General features: G+C 33.5%; 1 protein-coding gene across 1 annotated transcript; it reads right to left on the reverse strand.

Moving 5' to 3' along the window:
- Nucleotides 1-3,301: 3,301 nt before the first annotated feature.
- On the reverse strand, nucleotides 3,302-4,417 carry LOC147400560 (zinc finger protein 8-like). The gene has a single exon (XM_086444528.1). It carries the CDS (start codon nucleotides 4,282-4,284, stop codon nucleotides 3,607-3,609), a length of 678 nt encoding a protein of 225 aa, XP_086300654.1. The 5' UTR covers nucleotides 4,285-4,417; the 3' UTR covers nucleotides 3,302-3,606.
- Nucleotides 4,418-17,160: the final 12,743 nt, after the last annotated feature.

A 17,160-nucleotide genomic window follows, 5' to 3' on the forward strand; every position in this document is an offset into this window, starting at 1 on the left:
TTTTTTTTTTTTTTTTTTTTTTTTTTTTTTTTTTTTTTTTTTTTTTTTTTTGATAACGAAGGGTATCCGGGCCAGTTGCACGCACCAGACTAGTCCCTACGCCCCGCACTCAGGCTATACCCCACTACGTGGAGTGGTACGTGGCCACCAAGGTTTTTATGGGTAGTGGGATTTGAACTTGAGACCATAGAAAGAGCAGATTCCTTGGCCCCAAGTTACACCATTCAGCCACCCCCATGGTGGTTAGATGATTTGAGTTTCTAAACAAATATTGATTGCAAAAAATGGATATATATATATATATATATATATATATAAGAGATAGTAAAAACAATAAAATGTGTGTTTAAATTAATAATAGAAATAAATTAAGATAGAACTACATGGAGGAAAAAATTTCTTTCACGACTCCATATAATTGGGTTAACGCTTTGATGATTATGGCTACGATGATGATTAACTGCCTAGTTATCGATTGGCATTCAAAGTTATGGTCTACAGGGGTAGTATATAGGTCTGTAATTCATCGTAACAACATTAGTGTCAAATCAAATATTGGATGGACGAGATACAAGATATGTCTGCAATTTCTATTTTCTTAATCCTTGAGGGTTAAAATGGATTAAATAGATCGGGTTCAAAACTGCCACCTAAATGTCCATTTTTTTTTTAATTGTGCACTGCACTATGAGAAGGTAGTTTCGCACCTATCGCATATGGAGGTAGACCCAACACGTCATGACAACCTCACCATATGCTGAATTGCAGCCAATCTTACTGATTTGCATATCAACATGTCCTATGTCATTGAAAGTTTTTTTTTTTTTTTTCCTTCTTTTTTATCTAATAGCTTGAGAATGAGGGGGCCTCAACCCTTCATTAAAAACAAACAAAACTCACAAACAATAAGAAGAAGAATTACAATCGTAAAACATAATCAAGGCCAGATTGATTGGAAAGTTGACGAATGTAGAAGACCGTCGAAATATATATAGAGTCACCATTAAAAGTTTTGTCTCCTCCTTAAGTACTGTCTCTAGTCCAACCCTTCTGCATGGTCAACACCTTGAACTTTCTACGAGCGTTCTTTGACTCAACTTCTGGTCGTACTGAAGGGGATAGTTAATGGGGTTTTACTTTTTTATGTCATAGTACACACTATATAATTTATTAGGATGGGAGACTAATACTGCATTTCTGTTTGGCCAATAATGTATGGGGTATGTGGGTCTTTTGTGCATTTACTATGTCATTCATGTAGGAGAATGTCATCTCCCTTGCCTTCATTGATGTCTAATCCACAAAATATTGGCTATCTCAAGACATTAGGACATTGTGGATTAGGCGTGCCTTATTATGGGATCCTCAATGCTCCTAATTAGACCAAGTATATCATCCCCATGAGGCATCATAAAACAATATTGAAGGTAATATGTTGTACATCACTACATGAAAAAAGAGGTAAATTTGACGGACCTTAATGTCAAATTTACCCCTTTTTCCACATGGTGCATGCATGCTTACTTGGATGATGCTTGACACAATGGCTTAGTTGATTGGCTAATTTTTGCGCTGTGTTACTAATTGCCTTCTTTAGCAGATGGTAATTATTAGAAGATGGACAAAAAAATCATTTTTTTCTATACATAATTAGATGTTCCATAATACAAAACATTTACAAAGATGAGATTTTGATATGATGGTTTGGTCAAGTTCAAAGGAGACAGATAATAATATTGATGCAAATGAGCGTACTTGAAGTTTCTAAATGAGAGATTGCAGAAAGCAATGTTAACAAGATAGTTAAAAACATATATAAAGACGTTTGAGCTTTCAACAGAATTTGTTATTGTTTGTGGAGCCTGATGGTACTAGTTAGCAAGGGGTACTGTTCAGCATTGAACATGGTGAAGATGCTGGTGTATGTATTTCTTTCATTTTTTTTTTTTTTTTTGAAAGGGTGTTAACTGTAAGTATGAGTTTTCCTTTCATGGTAGAATCGGTGTGATCTGTGGACGTTTCTCAATCTTGATTGAATCATGTAAAATCTGTGTTATTTGCGTTTGTTTGTTTTTTTTTTTTTTTTTTTCGCTTCGTTTCTTGGTTCAATTGCCCCAATTTTCGTGACAGAAATTACTTTAGCTAGGTAGGATGAAATGGAGGAACATGACTCTTCCATCCTGACTTTAGATAATTGGGATGAGGGTTTGGTAATGATAGCGATTACAATGATGATTAACTACGTAGTTGTTAATTTTAATTCTAAATTATGGTATAAGGTCATGCTAAAATTGAAATGTATGATGTCTTGTATTCTTGCTTGGGCTTCAAGAAGTAAAATCAAAGGGGACCCTTTTTGAAGCGTGGCGGGCTCTACCCTGAACCAAGTTTTTTGGGGGTATAATAGGGTTTGTTTATTGAGAAGGGAAAAACGTTTATTTGGTTCTCATTTTTGCTAGAAATCTCTGGGACTGTAAAGTATAAAAAATATAGTCTGAGTGGATTTTGATCTGATTCGTGGACTTAGACACATTGTCTACCATGTAAATCCTTGTGTTTTGTGTGCGATTTCTTTTCTCTTTGTTGCTTATTTTTTTATAATAATAGTCTTAATTCATCTTTGAGGGTTATCGTGGATCAAATAATTCCCAACTAAACATCCAAATAATTTTGTACTGTGCATTGGGCCAGGACAAGGGACTCTTGCACCTACCCATCCATGGATAGAGCCCACGTGACATGACATGACAACCCTCCGTTGGTCTTGCACCATACTAAATTCTCTCCCTCAAGGCTTATGCTAGAGATGAGATTCACCACACATTGTCTAATCTTTCTTTCTCCTTTCTGTTTGTTTATTTATTTACTTATAATTAATGCATAACTAGAGAGGAATTTAAGAAAAATAATGGTAAAAAAGTGATTCTTTTCAAAAATATATATATTTGTCCTTTTTTTTATTGCACTTAAAAAAAAATTTTAAAAAGAATGTCGTTTAGTATTGGAAGTTGGAGATAATCCAGAGAGTATAACCAAAAAAAAATCATTTTCATGAAAAGTCAAATCAGAGAATGTTTTCATCTAAGATGGGAAAATTATTGCACAGTCAAATTCATCATGCAAATCACATTTTATTTTTTTCGAAAAATTATTTTCCTACCGACTATTCATATAGATCCAAGTCTCATTCATTAATGATGAACAATGATACTTTCTATCTCATTCTCTGTTACCACACAAAAAAAAAAAAAAAAAAAAGGAAAAAAATTAATATGAATGTATTTAGTGGGTCCCACACTAGAGAAAACCTACCCTCATTTTCCTTCCTTCACCATGGATCCCATGTACTTGGGACTACCACAATAGAATACTCCAATATTTCGATCACAATATGGGGTTTAACCTACGCACCCATGATGTATGTTATCAAAGATATGATACTAAATACAATGTGAAGTCTCTTACATATCATGGTGGGTATGCTTAGGATAGCCTTATAAGCATAGCATGCCGTATATTAGCAAAATATAACAAGTATTTGATTAGAAAATTCTTGATTTTTTTTTTTTAATAATAATACAAAAAAAAAAAAAACAATTTAACAAATTATAGATGCAGATCCAAACTCACATGATCATGCACATTCGTCTTGGATTCATACACAGGTCGGCTCTGTGAACTCGAGCCGTTGATCGTTGACGCCGATTTAAAGTCTTCGCTTGCAAACATAGGCATCGAATGGTCTCCATTAAAACCCAAGTTGTGATGAACGGCTGGGATTCTCCATATGCCCAATGGGTTCCCATTAATGGGCCTTTGTGTGATATTAGTGGCGTTATTGGTGCTATAGCTCCAAGAAGGGTAAGTGGCTAGAGTAGGAATGGAGCCGAGCCGGTAATTTACAAGCCCGTACACATGTCCATCTGGGATGCTATTTTGCGCCATAACGGATTGGAGGTGCGCACGTTTAGCATGTTGACGTTCACGTTTGTGTGCGTTCTGGTGACCACCAAGAGCTTGAGATGTAGGAAAGTTACGGCAGCAGTAGTGACACTCGAATTTTCGACCACTCTCGGCATTGTTATCGTTATCCTTCGCATGTTGGCTCATGTTAGTGGCAATCGAGTCTGTTTCTTCTGAAAGAACACCAACTTCTTTGCTGAATTCGATGCCGAAGAGACGAATCCCTTTCTCTTTAAAGAGTGGTGCTGGACGAATAAAGGGTAACTGAGAGAACGAGTCGACATTCATGAAATCGTGAGTTTCTTTATTGTTGTTGTCCATGGAAGGATGGGGTGGTTCAAGTTAGCAGGAGAGGAGGAGGGGAGGTAGAGGGGTGAAGTGTTACACCTTGAAGACTGAAGAGGGAGGAGGGGGAGAGGATGAGAGGAATAGAAAGAGAGAAGGGAGCAAGTGAAGGGAAGTGGTGCTTTTGTGGGGACTACAAGAGGTGGATCGGATCGGGTCCGGTTGTGTTGTGTTGTGTTCGGTTGGGTTTGTGGAAAATTCTAATTGACTCAGCTGAGAGTAAGGCATGACAATGCCACAGCAGAGTTTGTGTGAGGGAGAGGTATTTGGCTTTTTATAAGTACCACATCATTTCTTTCTTCGTATTAATTTTCTATATATATATAGATATTTTTTTTCACCATTCTATCTTGGAAAATGCTGAAATGACAAAAAGAATTTACTGCGATTCTCACAAGTCTGACGTGGGATGTGCATTTCCTTGTGATACGAGTAAAAATCATCTATGGTTATGTATTCATGTCCACATCAGAATTGTGAGAATCACAGTAAATCTTGTGTCACATACGACTCATCCATCTTTTCTCTAGTTTAAGGTTTTTTTTACACCCTTGAATAATATGTTGTATTTGACAATTCTTCACAAATTTTTAAATATTTGGATGGCTTCATTGAACTTTGACCTTAGTTGAAATGCTTATTATCTTACTCTTAATGTTCCAAAGATTTGGGTTTGCCAAACAAATCATGCTCCTCTATTCAATTTATATAAAGAATCTGGATCGTATGCACTTAAGGTGGAGGATGGGATTTTTAGTGATTCGGGCTCCTGACTTTCACAAGTTAGGAGTTTATGCCTCATATCTTCTAAATTGATAGTTTACCCTCAAAAGTTACCACATTAGCAAAAAATATATTTTCATGTCCAAAATATCTTTTATCCTGATCTGACGTTAAACCTACTACTGTCATCCTTTGTAGGTGTAATTATTACACTTTTCATAATATAATATATTTATCTCACCTTTCCACTATTTTCGTTAAAGTTTTCATCGAAATAATTGAAGAAGATTTCAACAAAGAAAAGATGTAAGTAAAAAATTGGAAAGTACCTTTATAACGAAGTGTATTACCTTTGTACTGTAACGTAATTCATTTATAACACAATACATTATCTAATGATATCAAACTTTATAAAGGTGTTATGTGTATATCGTCATGCCATGTTGAGTCATCACACATCTTTTTAGATGTGAAATAGTTTTCTTTACAGGAGTAATTATTACATTTTTTTTCATAATATAATATATTTCTCTTGCCTCACTATCATTTTTGTTGAAGTTTTCATCGAAATAATTGAAGAAAATGAAGATGAAGATGAAGATTTCAAACGGGGAAGAGGTTTCAGAAGAAGAATAAAAATCTTGATACGAAGAAGAAGAAGATTTCAGACGAAAAAAAAGATGTAATTGAAAAATGGGAAAATATCTTTGTAACGAAGTGTATTACCTTTGTACCGTAACATAATTTTTTTATAACACAACGAACTATCTATTCACATCAGACTTGATAAAGGCGTCATGTGTATATCATCGTGCCATGCTGAGGTGTCATGTGTTTTGTAATCTTATTTACCTTTTTCACTATGAAGAATATGAGATAAATGGATGTAAAATATAGAGGTTGGAGCTGATACCAGAAGTTTCTTTACTTAAACATAGAGCTTCGTTGTTGTTAATCGTGTAAAAATGGAGGGATGATCAATATATTAGTAGTTTAAAGATATAAAAATGAAGGAGAGAACAAAATACCTACAACCAAAGTTTCATAGAGAAGGAAGATGCATGTAAAAATAACAAAGTAAGCTTAAATAAGAAGTTGTGTAAAATTGTCCGTACCATCTGCTACGTACTAGATTTTAGATCTAGGTAACAACTCCTAAAACAAACCTAACAATGTTGAGGGGTATTTCGATCTTTTGGTAAGGTGTAAGGTAAACTCCCAATTTAGAAGAGATGAGGCATGAACTCTTAATTTGTGAAATTAAGAGTCCGAATCACTAAAAATCCCATGGAAGATTGAAACCCTCCTCCCACACCTCAACAAATGTCACATAAGCCACAATCCAAGGATTTGATGCCTTAAATCTCTCTTTTTCAAAATTTCCTTAAATTTGGCTTATTTGGCATGTGTTAAGGTGTGCGAGGAGGGTTTCAATCCTCCACTTTAGATGCATATGATCCAGACTCACAAACTGGACTCTTTGTACAAATCACATGTTTTTTTTTTATTAATGCTTATTTTAATCCACTTCTACCATCTCAATCCACATTCTTTTAGATTTCTTTTCTTGCTATTAACGTCCTTAACTTGCATAGTTTGAATCATATTTTTAAAACTATCTTTGTTGAGTCAACTAAAATTTAGGTAGAATCATCTTGACCCGAATCACTTGAATTTCAAGAAGATTTTGTCCCAAAACTCGTGACATAATTGTATCGCCTTTTTTTAAATAGAAAATTATATTTTAAAAATTCATAACTCCTTCAAGTTGAGTCCTTGGTTAGTGTTCAGATTTGAAAGAATTAAGTTCTCTATTTCCAAGATTTTGTAGCTTGTTGTGACTTTTAGGGAAACCACCGGCATACTTTCAAGCCAATAACCATTAATCTTATAGTACTTCTAAACGATGGACACATTGCCATATCAATAAAATTTTAAAGTTCAGTAGCTATCCATTTTCAAAGCGCCTTCAATCAAGTTTAAAAAAAATTGATTTTTGTTTTTCAAATTTAATGTAGACCATGAATCTTAGGCACATGATGTTTTTCTTTCTCCCAATTTCTCCTACGCCTTTTTGGATGATGTTATACCCCCCCCCCTTCGTTTTGGTCATAATTAGAGATACCCCTCTATATCCAACGGATGACATACCCCCTTAATTGTGTCACCCACCCTTCCCTCCCTCCTTCAAATTTATCCCCTACCCCTTTCCCAATTTTTTGGGTGATTAAACACCCCTTTACACTTTGGTGAATATTTTAAATACCCTCCTTACCTTAGTTTTCAAATTGATAATATGCCCCCCTCCCCTCAATTTTTTTCTGTGATATGGACACCTCTCTATCAAATTGGTGAATATATATTTGAGACGTCTATGTGTTTTCAAACTCATGACATGTGACTTTGACTTTTTCTTCTTTTTGCCTCTGATCTTCATTCTGATTCGACACAGAACTATCGTCAGATTTCCACGACTACGGATGAATACTATTCTCATGCCCGGCCAGTAGTCCCCTCGCTTTTGCAAGGCCTGGTGGTCCACATAGACTATTTTGTGCCTAATCTAGTAGCTTTCTAGATTTTGATCATTCTACCACCAACCTGCTAGTTCTTTTTATGAGGCACAAGCTGGATCAATTCTCCTGCTCAGGTAGCCTACGTCAGTCTAGTAAGTAGGCGAACAGTTATTTTGAGACTAACAAAAATAACCTTATTTTCAACTTGTAACTAAAAAGACATCATTTTGTACTTGCTAATCAGCCATCTTCAATCTCTATATATAGAAAATTAATTTTAATCTATTTAAGTTCATTTTCAATTCACCATTTTGAATATTGCCTTAACCTCTTGTATAAAATCCTAAAATTTTCTATAATAAAAAAAATCATCATCTTCTACTTCAGAGATCCTATCTTTTTCTTTAAATTTAAAGGTTAAATAGATTAACCTTATGGTAAAAAAAATTCCCAAAGAGGTTGAAGATGATAGAAATGAAATCATTTTGCATTAGTATACTTAAGAAGACCGAGATCAAGGGTGCCATGTAGCATTCAAGAACAGATGGGAGAGTATGGCAACTAAATAATTAAATGAACTATTTCAATGGTAGAAGGAGGCAACTTAAATATATTTTAAACCAAGGGGTACATTCAAATACTGCTCATTATCCAGGGAGGTAAACTTGAACCTCCAATTATTGCTCTCTCTCCATTTTCATGCATGTACGTGTATCCATCAGTCAACACAAAGCTTTCATGTTATAAGAGAAAGAAATGAGCCACTTATCCTTGATGGGTCCCTCTCTCTCTCTCTCTCTCTTCAGGTACTAGTAGTTGGTGTTGGTTCTTTATAGATGTTGGCTATTTTATATCTGTTACAGAGATTCTGCAAATTAGAGTGGTCCTCAACATGTTATATATCCAGATTACAGGAATTGAGAAAAAAAGAGGGAGACAAGTACAACATCTCTTTCATCTTTTTCTACTCTTCTTTCTTTTTTGTATTTATTATTTATTTTTTTACCATAAAATTACATTGTAATTTGTAAGAAGTCCCCCTCCTTTTATTCTACCACCCTTTTTCATCCTTTAATGATTGATTTATGTTTTTTTAATTTTCACAGTGGTCATCAATGATCATCGTTATGATTGATTACATTTAAGTAACGTTTTAAATACGGAAAGGCCAACTCGACTCGGATATTGCTTGAGTCATCCAGTACTTGATGACTCACAGTTGACTAGGGGTTGTCAATGAAGTTTATATATATATATTAAGAGCCATTCTAAACTGACTTCTTTCAACACTGCTTTCTAGGGCTGTCGATGGATTTGGTTTGGATCGGATCTAGAAGTGATCTGATAATATTGGATGGGACTGTTAATGGATCGGGTTTTATCGAAACTCAATATTAAAATTCAAATCCAATTTGGTGTACAAAATTTAAATAAACTTCATAGAATTCAAACATTTTATTAGATTGGGTCCTTATTGGATTAGGACATGGCCCATCTAGATCCGATTGGAATCTAAATCATCAATTTAGACCCGAAGTTATTGAATTTCGGGTTTGATCCGATCCATTGACAACCTCCTACATTCAACACTGAGCTAATGGTTTGCACATAACCATAGATGTTTTTCAATCCTAATCGATTGTATAACTACAAACTTAATTTGAATATATATTCTATGAAAATTCTTTAATGTTATAAATCTTTTTTTTTTTCGGTGATTATAAAATTCGAATAATTAATTAAATTATTTATCTTAGATAAATAGTGAAAATCAATCAAATAAATCATGCAACTACAATACACATATTTTTACATGGACAATCTTTCCCTAAAACACTACGGGACTTCGTCTAGAAATATCCTTTATGGAATTAACAAATACACAAAGGTTACTCATACGCACAAGACAAGTGAGGGATTCGATTCTATGATATATCACTTTATTATTTAACCACACACTTTATTACTTCACAATCCGAATGTACATATCATTTCTATAGTTCTATCATCATATGATCCAAATCCACAAACCGTAATACAAACACTCAATTCCACATGCAACAAACGAACAATAGATGTATGTATGGTTGTTTACTTGATTCTCTCAAACAATTATAGATCTGAATGAAATTCAATGTGAGAAAGTTGATCTAGGCTGCCAAAGACATTCTAATGATAGAATTTTGTTCTACTTCTCTAGAGATGAAAATGTGAAATCCTAAATCTGATGGACAATTTATAGAGAAACCTTTTTTTTTTATTTTTTTAGAGTTTCAACAAAACTAAAACATTGTTCACCGATCGATCAGATTCAGATCAATCGACCGATTTTCACTCCAATGCGATTGATAGGATATACCATGTCCATTGATCAAATTTAACCATGTTTCAATCAATCGATTCTCTCTTACCCATCAATCAAAATTCACAAAATCTGAATTTTTTACATATAAAATTGTTTTGTAATTTGGATTTCAAGAATTTAATTAAACTAATCACCTATGAGTATAATGGTCTCGTGGTTTCTTGCATCCTAATTCATGGAATCAAAAGATCTTGAACTTTATTTTAAAAACAAAATAACGCCAACATTAAATTCCTAAGATCCTAATCTTTATAAATACGATTTCATTTAGTTTACTATATGTTACCATGAAGAAAAATATTAGAAAGAATACACACTAACTCGTTCTTGGAAATGGATTGAACTTGAAATTAAATTGAGTTGAGTCGACTCGATCAGAGTTTCAAGGTAGATTATAATTTTTTTTTTCTCTTTTTTTTTTTTTTTTTAATATAGAATCAAGATTAAGATGACACAATGATACCACATGTTTGTTTCGTACAGTGACATTAAATTTTGCTGTGTTGTCTCTATTATTGATCAGAGCTTTATATTAACGAATTAATACTTATCAGGAAAGGATTGGAGGATATTGATGAGCCACGTCAGTCTGATCTACATGTTTTGTATCCCAAGAAAGTAAGTACCATTGGAGTACACAACCTTACGGTCTCACTCAAAACTACTAAAACTAGCAAAGATTGATCGACAATCTTAACCGTTCATTTTATAATATAAAACACAAGAACTATGCCTGCATGCACGTGGATTTTGAAATGGGTCGGTGGTTTCATAGTCAAATCAACTGAACCACTGTTTTTTTTTATTTTAAAATTAAATACAAAATGGTAAAAGTATATATATATATATACCCCTCTATATTTTGGTCAATATTAAAATATCTCCCTGTGTCTTCAATTTGATGGCATGCCCACTTGATGACCTAGGTTTTGTTATAGAGACTAACATGAAATGAATCAAATGCCCTTGCCCTCAAGATATAGCAAAAACTTCAAAATCAATTATCGAATTCAACCTTTTAAGATTCTGTCTACACATACCTTCTATTGAGTTTTTCTCTCTTAAATCGTATAGATGTAAGACATTAATTTAGAGCTAATTTGTAGGGAGTTAGTTTCCCGATTCCTATGTAATTAGTTACCTAGTTAAGATAGGATTGTATTCTATAAATTGAAACGATCCGGATCAGTAAATAAGATTTTTTTGAGTATAATTTTAATTCCCAAATTTATTTCTCTGAATCTGAATTGAAACTTGGTATCAGAGCCTACTGAAAAGTTTTTGAATCTCTTTGAAACTTTGAAACCCAGAAATCCTTGGAAAAAAAAAAACCCATATTACTTGCTTTGCACCTCATTCGAAAATCTGTTGAAGATTTTGTTATTCAAAGAGTGGTTCATCGTGATTCTGCTCTTGGTAGGTTTGTGCTTACGTTTGTTGATCAAAGGCTTCTTCACATCATCTGCAGGGTAGAATTTTGGGGGCTTTTCAATCAGGGTTTCAAGAAACCCTAGGTTTCTTATATGTCAGCATCATTGATGAAGCTTGGGCGTCTCACTGCAACTCTCTCTTCTAAGTTCTAAACTACAATCCCAAGAGGGGATGGTATTGTTCTAAAGAGTCCTCGACAAGTCGTTTCTATTACTAGATACAATTTCGAGAGTGTTCTTCATAGAGCTTTGGATCTATACTTCTTCTATTTCAGCTGACGTGGATGCAGCCAATTACTATTCTAGATCTATTACCTTTCTAGATATTTCGAGGAAGACCGTCCACAAGTCAGAACGTGGAGAATTGAATGAATAATTGTTTTCCTCTTTTCATTCATCAATATAAAAATATAAAAATAAAAAGTAAATTAAAAAAATAAGTGAAAAAAATATTGAATCATCTGGGACAAAATCAGTTCCGATTGTTGTTCAATCAGTTCCTATATTCGTGGCAAGACGAAGCCACCTGCTAAATCAAAAGATGGATATGAAAAGTGGTATGCCGAAAATCAGAAAGTAAAGAGGTGGCTATTAATGTCCATGAATCCAGAAATTATGAAGTGTTATTTACGCTTACTCATTACCCATGATATCTGGAGTGCTCTGTCAAAGGCCTTTTATGATGGGAGCGATGAGTTGCAAGATTTCGCCTTTAACCAAAAGGCCTTCATTGCCCAACAAAATGGAAAATCTCTATCTGAATATTATGGAGAGCTAACTGAGATTTTCGAGAAGTGGACCATCGCGATAAAATGGTCATGAAAGATCCAGACGACATTGAAGTGTATCGAAAGTCTATTGAGGGACTAAGGGTTCACATCTTTCTTGCTAGATTGGATAGTGATTTTGAACAAGTTCGTGGAGAAATTCTACGCAAAGATCCAGTTCCAGACTTGGAAGGATGCTACTATTTCGTTTGAGAAATAGTACGTCGTGCAATTTTGAACGGGGAGTTCAAAAATTCTAAAGCTTCAGCCATGGTGGCACGAAATCGATAAAATCAAATTTTGCAGGATCATACTCGGTCCAATCAACTTAAAGCCACCAACAGTGCAGACAAGTCTACCTACAAATGCACCCATTGCAATCAGACTAGTCATACAAAAAGTCGTTGTTTCGAACTTGTAGGATATCCAGAATGGTGGGATCATAGCCGTTGGAAGAAGAATTTGAAGAAGACCCCCACTAAAGCAGTTGTTGAAACAAAGACTGAAAATAAGGTTGCTGGAAAGGCCTTAAGGTTGGTAGTAACTGTAGATAATGATGATAAGGTTTTAAATATTTCTACACATGTTCCTAATAGTGCATGGATAATTTATTCTAGTACTACAGATCACATGACCTTTGATTCTAGACAGGTCTCTCCTTTTAATCTGTCCCTACAAAAATTTGTTTCTATTGCCAATGGTATTTTGACCCTAGTTATTGGGGAATGATCTTTGACCCTCACTGATAATCTGAATTTAGATTCTGTTTTAGTTGTTCCATCTTTAGATTATAATCTTTTGTCAGTTTCCCAAATAACCACACATTTATCTTGTGTTGTAATTTTTTGACCTGATTTTTGTGTGTTTAAGGACATCTAAACAAAGTAGATGATTGGTTGTGGTATTTGACAGGAAAAGTTGTATTGCTTGAACTTAATGTCAAAAATTTCCTGTAAACTACGACAAATGTTGATAGTGGATGGTTCGAAGAGAGAGATAAAAAACTTTGACATTTGGGACATGCTTCTTTTGGTTATCTGAAAAAATTATTTCCTAATTTGTTTGCAAAATTTAATGTTTTTAGTTTATGCTGTGATGTTTGTGAATTAGCAAAGAGCAACCGTGCTTCATTTCCATTATGTTTGAATAAAAGTCCACTACCTTTTATAGTTATACATTCTAATGTTTGGGGTCCGTCCAAAGCCACTACTTTGGGTAGATCACGTTAATTTGTTACTTTTATTGATGACTGTACTAGGATGACCTGGTTGTACTTGATGAAATCCAAAGGTGAAGTGAACTTATTATTTCAAAAGTTCTATGAAATGGTTGAAACTCAATACAATGCACATGTTCAGGTTCTTCGCATGACAATGGTGGAGAATATCAGAGTCTTGACCTTCAGCAGTATTTGGAAGCACATGGAACTATTCACCAAACCACTTATTCCAACACACCCCAGCAGAACGAGGTTGTATAACTAAAAAATCAATACTTGTTGGAGGTTGCTCGTGCTTCATTAATAGAAGCTCATATGACGTTATCGTATTGGGGAGAAGCGCTTACCTTTGTAGCATATCTAATCAATCAAGTACCTTCAAATTCTATTAACTTCCGGACACCATTGCAAGCTCTCACTGACCCAGTTGTTGCCCATAATCCAATTCAACATGATCGTATGAAGCGTGTTGAGATAGACAGGTTTTTCATTAAGGAGAAGTTGGATGAAAAAATTGTGAAGTTGCCTAAAATTCGATTTGAAGATCAACTAGCTAACATTCTCACCAAAGCAGTCTCAAATCAAGTTTTTTCAAAAAATTTAGACAAGTTGGGCATATGTGACATCTATGCACCAACTTGAGGGGGAGTGTTGAGTTTTTCTCTCTTGAATCGTATAGATGTAGGACACTGATTTAGAACTAATTTGTAGGGAGTTAGTTTCCCGATTCTTGTGTAATTAGTTACCTAGTTAAGCTAAGATTGTATTTTATAAATTGAAACGTTCCGGATCAGTAAATAAGATTTTTTCGAATACAATTTTAATTCCCATATTTGTTTTTCTGAATCTGAATTGGAACTTTTTCAATCACAAGATGTGATTTTTTTAGAGGAGTATTAGGATACAACATTTTTTGGTAGAGAAATCAATTCATATATACGAGATGATGGATAGAAGACATGATTGAATAAGTCAAAAACAGTTAACTCTAGTGGTTAATAGTATGAAGATGAAAGATTTCTAATGTGGTCTTCAACTTCAACATTCTATCTCTTTCAAACTTCAAACCTCAAGAACAAGATGGGATTTTTTGTGATAGAAAAATGATTGATTTTTTGGTACAAGTAGTTTTTGAACAAATTAAAAAATAAAAAAAAAAGACCCTAGAGGTTAAAACATGAAGGGTTCTTAGACCATAAAATTAGGTGGTGAATCCAACTAAAAAAAAAATCCAAAGTAGATCGACACACGAGGCAAGGTGTTTTCACCATTCATTAATCCTTTAGGTCACCTCTATTGAAATCTGACGCAGTATGAAAGAATAAAAGATTAAGAAAATCTAGAATCCATCATAAAAGAACTCTCAAAAAGAAATTTTATTAAACTGAAGATGTTTTTGCATTACAATTACAACCCTTTACGGAAAAAGAGATAATCTTAGGAAAATACGAAAATAGTCAAAAATATAGAAAAAATTATTAAAAATATTAAAAACAAACTAAGCATGAAAATTGAAACTACTTAACCCTAAAAATAAGGCAGAATCGATAGTATATGTTTCTAACGTCTAAAACTAAAGTTATTAACAAAACGAAATTTTTATAAAACAATAAAATTGTCTAAAAAATAGGTTAAATGAAGGAATTGAGCCTAAAAGTGCAAACTCCATTGTAAAACGTGGATATTGAAGATCTCGAATTTTTCATTTAAGAATGAGACTCCTCGAATGATTCTGATTTTTTCGCTAGTCCGGATTCGTGGGCCTAGGCCTTACGCTAAGACTTTTGGTAGTCAAAACATTCCATGAATTCTTCTACAACTTGTCCTACATCAAGATCTTCATGAAATAACTTTATAAAATTGAGCTTAAAGCTTCTCATTTTATAAAATAAGTGATTGTAATTTGTAAAAGCTTTTGGATGAGTTTTTACATATATTCTAAAATTTAAATCTTCATTTTCTAGCACACACACACACACACACACAAATAATTGCACTTTTTAATTTTGTATCAGGGATGTAATACTAATTTTATGTTTACAAGACGAAATAATACTATTTTTTTTTTCTTTTCATGTTATGATTTGACAGTTTCACTGGCAAGAATTGGAGCTACCCCCTCCTGGTTGCAATGGATTTTGAAATGGAAATATACATAAATGGAAATTCATTCAAAAGATTTTATTAACCCTTCTTGCATAAATTGAGAGTTTTAAACTTGATTTTGCATGATTAATTACTTTCAAATTTCAATGGATTGGTAGATTTTTATAATTCCTAAAATAATAGAAATAAATTTAAAAAAATTAAAAAACAAATTTTAAACTCTAGGTGTTTCAATTATTTTCCTTGGCTTTGGAGATGTTGATATTCTCCCTATTGCAGCATTCTAGGACTTTTTACCTTCTTCAAAAACTTCCTATGATTTGAAGATTTGGGAGAAGTATATGAGTAATTTCTAAAAGTGATCTATGAGTTTTTGGTCCTAGGTTTTTTGCTCATGGTTAAAATTAAAAATATAAGAGAATGCTTTGATATTATTGGATTATTATTTCTAATAAGCTTGGTTTGCTACCGATAATGATTAGGACATCCCTAAGAGCAGGTGTGACTTTTGTAGATATCTAGCTAGGAAGGCTCAAAATCGATCTAGGCAATTAAATAGAGTTTAACTTAAGAAAATTTAGTTAGGATCATTGGATAAAACTTGGTAGTTATTATAGTGGTCTTTGATTGAACCATTCCTTTTAAACTTTTAAAAAAAAAAAAATGTAGTGCATGCAAAGCGAAAAACAATCTTCCAATTAATTCGTTGATTCTTAAAAGAATATCGAATGATTAGGCATCAAAAACTTGTTAATTCACACTAAATACCAAGCAATTGAAAATAAAGAGAAAATTCTCAAAAAACATAATTTTATTAATTAAAAGTTGGCTTATCGTTTTGAAGTTACAATACTATTTATAGGAAATAATATAATTCCTAGGAAAGCACAAAAATGGTCAAAATAGAAAAATAACTAATGATAATAAAAACAATCTAACCATAGAAATAGTTACTACTTAACCCTAAAAGTAAGAGAAAATCGATGGTGCATGATTACGAAAAAATCTGGCCTAAAAATGAAGACTTCGTAGCTTATTATAGATCTTGAAGATCTCAAAGTTTTCATTCAAGAATAGGACTCCCCAAATGATTTTGTTGCCTGTCTAGGTCCATGGGCTTGCTGCACTGCATCATTCTCTCCGGGTTGAAAAGAACTCATCCTCGAGTTCAAGGCATCATTTTTTGAAGCATATGGTGCAACTGCCTTTAAGATCAACTTATTGTACTCAATAACTGAACAACAATTTGGAGGCCATCCAAGTGGTAATTCTTCAAGATACAGATCGATGAACTCATCTAATAATATTTTGACCATAATTGGGGCATAATTGAGATCTATTTCCTTGCAATCTATTAAAATCAAACCAAGACATAATGTAACGAGAGAATCAATGAACTTTGCAAGTGTAAGAAGATTCCCTTATCAAATTTAGGCCCAAAGTTACCATTATCTTTCACTAATCGAGAAAGTGTGAAAAGATGTGGGTAAATTGGAGTTCTTATTTGTAATTTAGAAAAGATTTTATATGATAGAACGTTCCCTAGGTTTCCATTGTTGATCACCCTATGCCCATCGTGCACGTTGTGAAGGATTGTCACAAAGTCAACTATCATTAGATTTTCATTTGAATGTAAAAAAAATTGTCACGATACTAAAGCTTCCTCCGCTTATTCGTAAACAACTTTCTCTTCCTCAACCTTATCATTGTAGTCATCATAGATAGG

Source organism: Akebia trifoliata, chromosome 6, assembly GCF_017979445.1.
Source record: "Akebia trifoliata isolate Shusen 1 chromosome 6, ASM1797944v1, whole genome shotgun sequence".
Taxonomy (NCBI): Eukaryota; Viridiplantae; Streptophyta; class Magnoliopsida; order Ranunculales; family Lardizabalaceae; genus Akebia; species Akebia trifoliata.

Bases quoted from the DNA above. Each gene is read 5' to 3' on its own strand.
- LOC147400560 (XM_086444528.1), bottom strand. From the start codon at position 4,284: ATGGACAACAACAATAAAGAAACTCACGATTTCATGAATGTCGACTCG.